Genomic DNA, 11,559 nt, shown 5'->3' on the forward strand with positions numbered 1-11,559 from the left:
TCGGATCGCGTTTTGCACAAACTTTCTGGTAAGTGAGGCAAAATTAATTTATAACGAATTTCTTAGTGATAATTATTTAGTTTTAATATGTATGTTTTCGGCAATAATATTTTAATTTACTACGAGTAGATTTTACGCTATAGAAGAGTGCCGGGGCGTTGCCGGCTTAAGACCGCACTCTGTGGACGTTTCTGCGAAATGCCGGCATCCAAATTCCAAACATTAAAAGCGAAGTAATGCTATAAACACTTGCAATGACAATTAGTTTTGATTTGACATTTTTAATAAATACTTTGGCGGGTACTTTTTAAAATTTATTTTGTTTGTGTACTATACATATTTTAACTCTTAATTTCTGAATTGTAAAATTATAAAAACTACTAAAGATATATTATTATTATTGCACAAATATTTTTACAAGTTATGAGAGTTGTGTAATATTGAATAAATTGTCACAAAAAGTTTATGCGACTACTTTTAGCGAAACAAAAATTACTCGAAGTTTGTCAAAACTTCAAAACGTTTTCTTAAACAAAAAAGGTTTTCTTTTATGTTAGTATGTTTTACAACATAATATTTTTTTAAATAAATTACAATTTAAGAATTCATGAATGCATCAAAATATTTTGAAAAATATCCTTAAACGGTTATTTTTTTTTTCTTTCAAAAAAATAGCAGTTTTCATTAAGTTTCTATATTTTTCTTTAATTCAGATTTATTTCACAATATTACTAGTTGACCTGCCAGATGTTGTCCTGTCTTGTGAATTATCAAATAGTGCAATTCAAATTATCCTTACGTATTATGAAATTTTCCAATTTTCCACACAAAGCTGCTTAAATTTTTTGTTCAGAGATTTTTTGTTTTGTTTTAGAAGTACAAATATCAGAAAAATACCAAAACAATTAGCCGATTTGGCCCAGCTTTCTCGAATTTCCGCTTAGCAACACATTTAGTGTTTAATTTTTATTTGTATACAAAATCGGAAGTAATAAGTTAATTATGGAACAGAGTAAAATCAACTTCTATTACTTAAAAACTATACATGCCATATAAAAAAACAGAATATAATTAAAAGTATTATTATTGTAAATATAGTAAGAAAATAATTATTTTATTGAAAAATTACAAAAAAAATAGTAAAAAGTCATTTAATATACAAAATTAATCGCAGAACATACGTTTGCGCATAACTTTCAAACGAAGTTGGATAATTCTTTTTATTGTGATTGTCATTGTCAGGTTTTGTATTCAAGAAAATGAAAATAAAAAATAAGAGTTTTACGAAAACCAAAACAAAACTGCTAACCGAAGTTCGCCTTGTTAACGTGCTATAAAAAATGCAAAAATTAAAACTAATTATGTTACTAAAATATATGTTTAATAATAATTTATGAGGTATTGCAACTGTAAAAATGTAAAATTGTGATTTATGTTTGCTTTAGGTACATTTATTTGTGATTGCATTTTAACCCATGTTCAAATACGATATAAGTACGACAATACATATGTTACATAAATTATCGCATGTCTGAGTGCACAATACATGGGTAAAGCTACAGACATAATTATTGTGTATTTACTAAGGAAAACACAAATAGCGGGAAAACTACGACTTCCGTTCATTTTATTTGTAAACATAAGATTCGCGCCATTATTAACTTGTAAACAAAAGACTATTTTTTGTTTAATTCGCCCTAGATCACGGATTCGCAGAATGGTCAGTTCACCCTGGACCTCAGGTAGAAAGTTAAAAAAATGGTAGGGATGCCGGGACAATGGCTAATTGTTTGTATGAATTGGGATATGCCTCAAGGCCGATGTACCCTTTATAACAGTTGCTGGCCCAATCCAGACTTCAGTCTACATTCGGGTTTCAAACAGATCAGTTGGTAGCTAACAGTGTCGTCGTACTTAATGGTAGTTCGTAATTTGTTTGTAAATAACAAGGGTCAATAACCTGTCTTTATTTTTAAATTTTTTAATTTTATAGAAACCTGCCTAACAATATACGCATCCGGGACTTAGTGATATTTACTTTCAAACGGTTCGAATTTTTATTTTATTTTTGGAACGAAGATATTTATTTCAAAATCAAAATCGAAAACAGCTTTATTCAAATAGGCCCCAAGAGCACATTCGAATCCTCATTTTACAAATTAAAACTAAAAATATTATTATTATTTTTGTATTTAATTATTTAATAATATATATATATATATATATAGTATTTAATACTGTACCCGAATAATTATTATCTTTATATCTCGATTAGTTCTATAACTTGAAATTAATATTTTATAATAAGAAACTTCGATCCTATCTGGTGTCCCACGACACCACACTTTTTTTTTTTAATTCAATTTACAAACAATAGTGAAGTGCCTTTATCAGCCGATTTCTCTTTTGTTACAGACGGTGTGTGTGGAACCCATCGCGCGCATCGTCCTTGTGATAAGAGGCCACTGTGATATTGACGAATTCGTCTTAGCTTTAAAACTAGTTAGGCTTTAGTTATACAAAATGTCGCCGCCAATCGATTTACTCGAGTTCGACGTATGGGAGACGCTGGACGAGGAGTCGATACAGTTGGCTCAAGATTTTTGGGCTCCACTACAATTTGACAATGAAAGATTCGACTTGGGCCCGCTTGGGGATACAACAAACCTTCAGCCGGAAATGACTGAGGTCGACTGGAGGGTGCCTGAGAATCACGAGGAGCACAAGGATAATATAATGCACCACGATTGTATGTGGGCGGGTTTATGCGTGGACTCTGAGCATCCGACCAATACGTTCGTGCCGTCGGATTGGATGACTGCGTCGCCCGGTCAGAGCCTTCTGCGTCGGGACACATGGCCGGTGCGGCTGGAGACGCCTAGGCCGGAGACCCCGCCATCTATAGATGGTGACGAACATCCGCAGTTCCGACACGCAGTGGACGTAGCCGGGACCGCTCTCCGCCTGCTCAGAGACTCTGCTGCCGTAGCCGCTGACCACACCTACACTTTTCATACTACACTCGCTCAACAGCACTTCTACTCCCTCGGCGTTCAGACACCCTCTGACTCGGGTGAATCAGGTATGTACAGCTTCTTTTTAAACTTTATTTCAAGGTAACCATCTCTCGTAGCGTCTCATCGTAATCGTTAATTTACGCTGATGTAATCTAATATAATTGATAATACGAGTATACTATCATGACTCGCTCCGCTACAGCTTTTATATGTCAGAGCGATGTTGATCGGATTTAAAATTTAAATCTAGCGGACATTTCACGGGCACTTCGACTTATCGAAAATCGCTCTATCTATTAACAAGAGTGTCGTCGCGATACAAAGTTTATAACATAGTTAATTAGTTATTCGAATGTGTATTGTTTGTATTTCAATTAGTAATTATAATATTTGAACACACTAATTGACGAAGATGACTCGGCGACCGGCGAGGATAACTTATGTAATATTTCATCGCGCAAGGCCGGTACTACTTGCAAGCGTTGCGAAAGTCGTAGTAAATAGGAATTGGGGATTGAAGAGCACAAGATGGGCGCGAGTCACAGTTCTCAGGACGCAGGCGTCGCGACAAGAGCGCGGGAAACTGCGTATCGACCGCGACCCCCCACCCCCGCCCCGCCGTCTAGACGCACCCGCTTCCGGAACCTTCGCCTTCGACCTTGAACGTCTCAACCTTCCTTAATGTTCCGACTGTCTTATCCCGAGATTGACTCGCTTAATTACTTCTAATACCGACTCTAACTTCGTCCTTTCCCGGGACTCCAGAGGTCGCCGGAACGTCGACCGGGACGTCCCGACATTGACGCATCCCGGTCCTCGGGTTAAGGTTAACATCCTCGCAGTCTGGACGCCCAATAAAAATGATGAACGCGTACCCGAAAGTTCATATCTATCGTTTACATTTCGATTCGATTCCAATACTTAGTCGGAATACAAATATATAATTGATTGAATGATTTGCATCAACTCATGGAAAGTTTACCATGCATCTGAGGAACGGTTCGGTCACGTTTGAAGAGGCGGTTTGAAAATAGTCAAATCGGAATGCATCATCAAATTTGACGACATCATTTTCGAAGATGTTCTATTACTTTCATTACAAAAAGTTGAAAGTCACTTATTGTATTGAAAACAAGATAGATACTGTAACGCGCCCTTTTAATTTGCGTGTTATTTTAAGTACTCGCAACCTCGAAAATGTCGCATAATATTTTGCAACATTAGGACTACAATGTCGCCTAATCGTTCTGCACTAGCGTATAACTGATAGCATCTAGTGAGGTCGCGATGAATATATATCTATATAGCTATATATCATGTGGCGTATCCACACATATACAAACTTTTTATATCAGAATAACAATCAAACCTCATTTTATGTTTTTATATTTTTTATAAACATATTTTTTGACAGATGTTGAATTTGTATTTTAAAATCTTCTCTATAGTTTATATTTACAGTCTATTCGTTCAATTATATATTTAGTTACGAGTACGTTGTTTCTGATTGTATTATTCTTAAATAAAAAGTTACTGGAGTTTACAAAGATCCTTATCATTACTTCATGCGTAAAAAAGCTCCTCGCTAAAATTAGGTATATTCGCAGTTAGCTCGTAAGTCCGTCAGTATTGAACGCATTTAGTACAGCTAGGCAATCGAATTCCTAATTACACGTTATAAATAAATCGAGAATTGCATTCTCTGCGCGTCTCGGCTCGTCCGATCCGTTATTCGTATAAGAATGCAACGGAATGAAATGGAATCTCATTGAAGTCGAGCTCACGCTCGCCGGACCGGTTTGAGACGCGAAGCTGCCACGACTGTCTAGTCCGGCCGGATGACAATTTGATAGACGGCTATATCTCGACTATACACCCAATAAACTTAACAATTATCATTCTTTACAAATATCGATTAAAACCGGAACGTCACGGCACCGTCTGGCGAACGCGGGAAATTTTACAACGCACGCGCTGTCCTAGCGCGCGTTACCGCTCCGTATCGTCGGAAGTTATCACGTTTTTCCGCCGTAGTACCTACGTTCTGTAATACATGTATATTTTATCGTTCCGATTCCACAGCGCTCTATTTACCGACAGTTAATCGCCGGGTGCTCGATAATAAATCATCTTTATTAACGAATGTTAAACGCGTAGCGTCGACGAGTCTTTTGAAATAAAACGTAACGTTACATACGTTACGTTTTATTTAAAACCGTAAAGTCTCCGCGGAGGTTTCGTAACGCGGCGGTGGCACTGTTGTTAACTCGGTAACCTAATAAACTCTGGACTGATAAGCGCTAGGTGCTTTTGACCCGCATTTTATCATGATAGATTGCGCGTTCGCAAACGTGATTTATGACATTTAAATTCTCGTTCCCTTTAAGTAGGTGATTTAAGTGGGGCGACTTATGGATATTGTCAGTTCCTTTAAGGTTATTCAGGCCGAAAGATCCGGTTCTGTCCCAAACAGTATCAATCAGAGGCGGGCCGCGAGCATTCCGATTGCAATATTGAATTAAAATGTCCATTTTTTGTAACGGCTATTTCACAGCTGATCATATTCTATCTGACATAAAAAAATCATTCATGTTGCAATTCGAGTTGTATGGTAAATGTATTTTGAGAAATGGACAAATATCTCGTTCTTACGTTGGTTACGAATCGGTGATAAAGGATGAACGCGCAATATTTTCTAATCTGATATGTGCGTAGGGCACTAGTACGTTTCGAACTTGTTCTTTAAAAGATTTTATATGTTATCAACGCGCTAATCGTAATAAACGGCCTCGGGCGCGTAGTTAAAGCAATTTGAACGGTTTCGTTAGGTATTTCAAGCTGTGACCTAAATATTGTGTTACTTAGTGTTGAACCTAGCCTTAACTCCGTTTCTAAGCGCCTATCACATTTAAGGTATCCGTGTGTGTTCTGTTTATATGTACTACACATATACGTAGCACATATTTTCGCAATACTTAATAACACTGCTCTAAAGCCACATTCTCATTATGTAAGCACAATCTTACATACTGACATATTATATAGACTGCTTGATAAATTCCACATTTGTTGTTATATACTTTAATGCTTTATTATGAAAAAAACTAATTTGCTACTTTACAGTCACCAAGTCCGATAAGTGTATTCACCACGCCACGCCTGTAATATTACATTTAGGTATGTATATGTAAAAATGTAGATACGAAGTAATGTAGTGGAAATGACCTTGTATTTATCGTACGACTGAGATATTCGAAACCTATCAGCCCGTAGATAACTCGATTCGCGTTCGAGATGTTTGAAATACTAGGTCAATATGCGATTGTGGATTGAAATACCTGTTAGTCGTTTGCGGTGTATGACCGGCGTTCGCGTTACCGATAATATCGATATATTGAGCGAATAATCGAAATTTATATGTTAATACATCGGCGTAGAGGATGAAATCTATTCGTATGTATTCGTACTATGTGCGATCGATCGGCGCGTTGTTTCAATAATGACGATGCTTTATTAGCCTCAGCGTGGCCTTCGTGAATCAACCGGCTATCAATGACGATAACGATATTACGACGTGTCACACTAACATTAATTTGTATTGTCTTATCGAGATAAACGTCTTAAATATACTAAAATATGATAAACCGACACGGCAACAAGATAATAGTCGTATTCACCTTGATCTAACTGATTTTTAATTTTTACGAATAATAAAATGTTAATAAAATATTTTATTCATGTCTGTAACTTTCCTTTAGAATATAAATTAGTCTCGTGCTTAGACGAATTGAATGAAATGACGAAAATCGTGAATGTTTGTACAAGACACCTTAGACAATTATTGTTATTCGAAATGTAAATTTACATTAAACTATTTTTCCTTGAATACATTTTGAGTACGTCAACTAGTACGCTTTAACTACGTAAAACTTACACAAGAACTTGTTTGAATTAATAATTATACAGCAAAAAGTCCAGTACCTACCTAGACGTACGTCACATAAAATGTTATTATTCTTTAACTGTTAACTAATAACCGAAGATTAAAGAGCGTAAAAAAGTATCTTTAAAACAAAGCTAAAATTAGTTTATGAAATTATGATAATGGGCGTGGCTTACGGCAGACAAATGACCTTATAGTAAACCAGTTTTTAATTGGAAAAAACTTACTAACAAATTAAGTCAAGATGTGTCGCCTCGTGACTATGTACTTCCGTGACATTTCCATTTAGATAGGTCAATGCTAGGCTTTGTATTATAATGTATTTTACTAGGTAACAGTAAATTATTCAAGCGATATTCGTCAATAACGCGTTCGGGCAATTTATTTGCATAAATCTCAAACAATAGTAAATAAAATGTAAAAGGTTAGTTTTATATTTCGAAACCGAATTTAAATTATTTCGGCGCGAATTGATAATTAAATTTTATTTATACTCGAACGTTCGTAATAAAATCCTATGAATTTATTATTCCGCGGGTAAACGTCGAATCGGGCCAACGAAACAAAAGTTTTTTTACGCCCACGCGCGTCCGTGAACTTCCGCACGAACCTCCTCAAGGCCGCATTAAACCGATCGATTCGCCATAAATTACCAGCGCCTATTTTAGCAGGCATCCAGTCTCAAGTAGCTACCACAACAGAGATGACCGACTTTTCTTAGTTGCGTAATATGCCAGAAATACTTACGGCAGCATGTAGGCCGGTTTAAAAGTGCCTTCGTATACGTATATGGACCGATGGCTATGCCGAACTAGCGAGTGAAGACTGCGAATGAGAGTTTAGATATATCACAGAGGAAGCTGTAATTTCTTATCTTTCAATTAACCATAAGTTGTTTCCGTTTAAAAAAAAAGATAGTTGGGTACGTTTCCTATAATAATTATAAGCAACGGTCTAGGAACTGGCACGTCCTCTTATATTCTAATTAGCAGTGGCTACGTCCTATCTGATACACGTACAGGTGGTTTATGATTAGTAATACTAAAAATTTTGCACGAGCTGACGTGCTACTTGATGTAATTAAAATATTATCCTAGATTTCATCCTGTGACCGCCTGCTGTAGATTCCCGTCTATCTTCCACTTAGCCGACAGTATTTCGAGACAATATTATATATTGTCTCGAAATACTGCTATCTAAATTTTAGTATTAATATCTTTTTTTCCAAAACGAGTCGGCTTTATCAAACAACCTGTATAAGATGGCGTGAGCCGCGAGCGCGTCACGATAATTTTTAATTATCGCTCTCAAATGCCAGTGAACTTGGCCTCGGATCGTGGCCAGCGGAGCGTGTGGCCTCCGTCTTAACAGGTCACACCTGACGATATCATTGTATAGCGTTCCATTCTGGAAAACACGACCGTTGTTAAGACTAACCGAACGAACTACCCTCCGAGTCTTTGAATCACATTGACTCGGGAACGATGAACAAGACGTCACTACAATCTCATAACCAGAGATTTTACCGATCTAGCTCGTGAAATGCGCGCTAACGTCTAACATCTTGCTCGTATAATTTAACAATATTTGTGAGATCGCAAACAATTTGCTTAAGAACCCTATAATGGTATGACGCATAAATAGTTTAAAATAGGTGAACTAAATAAATAATCTGTCAAAATTACTGTTTGAGATTGTATGATGAAAATTGTATTCTGTAACGAAATGAAGCTCTTGTAAAAAATATCCATGTTAAAATATACACTTTAATTAATTAAATTGTAGACCGCTTCCTCTGTGCTGTCTATTTCAAGCTCGAATCGTACGAAATGAAACTTGAACAAACTTTTCGTTGTGTCTGCTGTAATTGGAATAACATTGTTTGCAAACATTTGGTCTCGTAAAGTGTTACGTAATTAAGGAAGTTATATTGACTTCGGTTACATCTCTCGTTCAGGCAACTAAATAACGTATCATTAATTGTTCAACGGAGTTTAGAGCCATTGCGACTAATTATGTCTACGGTGCCTAGTTGCAAACGGTATGCGGCTAACTGCGAATCTATGACTCATTGTATTTCTCACGGTAAGGCAGACGGTACCTACAAATTGTGACTAATCAATCGCATCTTGAGTTGGGAAGCCGAACTCGAAGATGTAATTGAGCTGATAGAATGCATCATGTTTATTTTTACTTATATTTCGTTATTACGAGATGCTAACCCAAAATGCTGCTTCTGAACAAGATACGTTTTATGAGCGAACCGTAACTAAACTTAAATATAGAACTTTACGTTCCCGTTTAGTCTAAACAGGCTTGTCTGTAATAAGACGCTCATCTCGAGGAGCTCGCAGTTTTTACCAAGTTCTGATGCCGGCGGATAATAAAAAAACGGATTATCTCTTGTAACGTTTAAAATTGGAACGGTAGTAGATCAGTAAGCCGTGTCTCGAACTCTCGAGTGATGTCGATATAATAGATACGCACTAGACCGGAGCCCGGTGCACAATACGGGGCGTATCACTTACACGCAGAGCTGAAACAAATACTCGCGGACGTCTGTTAATCGCGTCGACGCCGGCGAAAGAGAAAATCGACCCCCAGCACAATAGATCCTCTACGCCTACATTTAGACGTCATGTGAGCCGTGTTTGACGACAGGCGCCAACGCGGGACGGAATTAGATCGACGCGCCACCGCGATAAGCGAGTAACTATGCGGAAATCAAAGGAAAAGATCGCGTTGGTGTGTAAATTTATCGTCACTTTGTCGATTATGCGATTTTTCGTACTGCGTAGTTGCAAATTAAATTTACGTCCTCGAATCGTGCCCCGTTTTGTAATAGATCAGCTGCCCACGTAATTCGTCTTTATTTTCAGTAGTTAGGATGTAATCAGAAATTCTCGGCTGCCTAGAACGAAGCCGAGTCGGTCGACTTTAATCATAATAAGCCGGTGACATAATTATTTGTTGGTGTAACCGGATAGTTCGGTCGCATACGATGATTTCCGCGAAACATGCAGCGTGGAGTAAATATGACACGGTCGAACGACTGCTCTACTACATCCGTAGTCGAACACGACGCCTTTACCCACTTACTACATGCCTCACTCATTCATAGAAATACAATGTCGCCTTTATGCTGCCCTCGACAGTATTTTCGCAGCAATGCGATCATTGCAAAACTGCGAAATTCAGGCCGAGTTTCCGCTGCTATAGAATTACACCTTTGCAATATTATATTTAGTCTATTTTAGAATAATTATCCTGTACATTTGGGAGTTCTAGCTCTGTAGCTTTTGCTCTAGAAAAAGCAGGTATATTGTACTAGGAAGGCGCCCGTGTTGAGGCAGTTACCATTGACGCCAACAACTCCGTACGTCTTCCACATTTCTTTTAAACTTTAAACTTTTATGTTTCAATCAATTCTAAATGCTTGTTATTTTTTATATTTTCTTATAAAAAATACAAATATCAATCCATTAAAATGAGGGAAAAAATCTACTTATCTCAAACTTAGTAAAAAAAGTCGTTCTGCAAAAATTTCTAAAAAATGTAAATAAGTTAAAACGGACGCCGCAAAGTGTGTCCTCCGGTTGATATCTGAACGTCCATTGAGTGTGGACGCTGCGGCAGAATCCGCGCACGCGCTCTAGTTTTGGCGCGAATAAGCGTGACGTCAGGCGTCTGGATCGATGTCGACAGACGCTGCGGTAGTACGACGGGGTCGACGCCCTCCCCCTTCCCCACGCCCACGGCCCCCCGGGCCACCTGACTACTGCACTCGCATCCCGCCTCGTCTACATCTAGTCCCGCACTAGTGTAACTCTATAGACGCCGCTATGACACTTGCTCGCCTTTTATTGTGATGTGAACGTAATGAACGCACTATGAATGAAAGTATGCGAAATATGTAACGGTTTATGCGGGCGTTATGAAATTCAAAGTAATATTCCTAGTAAAGCTATAATAATAGCTGACTGAATTACGATTAGTTTCTAATAATTAAGATCTTTCCTGAACACTTTATCTATTGTTTCAGAAGAGGAAATCGATGTGGTGTCTCTCGGGACATCCCAACAACCACTGGCTACCACGTCACATATGCGCCCGGAACCCGTACATCAGCGACCGTCCATCCAGGAACGGCATCACATCCAACGAAATGGCGAGATCACTACTGTAAGACCACAGGTCGGGAGAAAGCGCTTAGTACCGCCCTCAAGTATACCAAAAGCTTCGGTACCACGCAGACGAAGAGGTCCTGCCAGGCGAGGACGCTCCAACACTGAGACAGATTCGGAAGCCGAATCCCCTGATATCGAGCGCCGTTCGATCCACAATGATATGGAACGTTTAAGACGTATTGGCCTCAAAAATCTTTTTGACGAGCTGAAGAAGCAAATCCCTGCAACGAGAGACAAGGAACGTGCGCCTAAAGTCAAGATACTGCAGGAGGCCGCCGCCCTCTGCCGCAAGCTAAGAGAGGAGGAACTCGAGAGGGAACGCCTCAAGAAGCAACAATGCAAATTGGCGACCAAGCTGAAAAAGTTACGCATAACGTTATCCTCACGCTATCGTGCTCAGCGTTCGTTCTGA

General features: G+C 38.3%; 1 protein-coding gene across 1 annotated transcript; it reads left to right on the plus strand.

The window, feature by feature from the left end:
• Positions 1-2,523: 2,523 nt before the first annotated feature.
• On the plus strand, positions 2,524-11,559 carry LOC123659822 (myc proto-oncogene protein). Its single transcript, XM_045594992.1, has 2 exons — positions 2,524-3,082; positions 11,003-11,559. Exons 1-2 carry the CDS (start codon positions 2,524-2,526, stop codon positions 11,557-11,559), a joined length of 1,116 nt encoding a protein of 371 aa, XP_045450948.1.

Source organism: Melitaea cinxia, chromosome 14 (assembly GCF_905220565.1).
Source record: "Melitaea cinxia chromosome 14, ilMelCinx1.1, whole genome shotgun sequence".
NCBI classification, from domain to species: domain Eukaryota; kingdom Metazoa; phylum Arthropoda; class Insecta; order Lepidoptera; family Nymphalidae; genus Melitaea; species Melitaea cinxia.

Bases quoted from the DNA above. Each gene is read 5' to 3' on its own strand.
- LOC123659822 (XM_045594992.1), top strand. From the start codon at position 2,524: ATGTCGCCGCCAATCGATTTACTCGAGTTCGACGTATGGGAGACGCTG. The intron at 3,083-11,002 runs GTATGTACAGCT...CTATTGTTTCAG, and splicing joins CTCTGACTCGGGTGAATCAG to AAGAGGAAATCGATGTGGTG.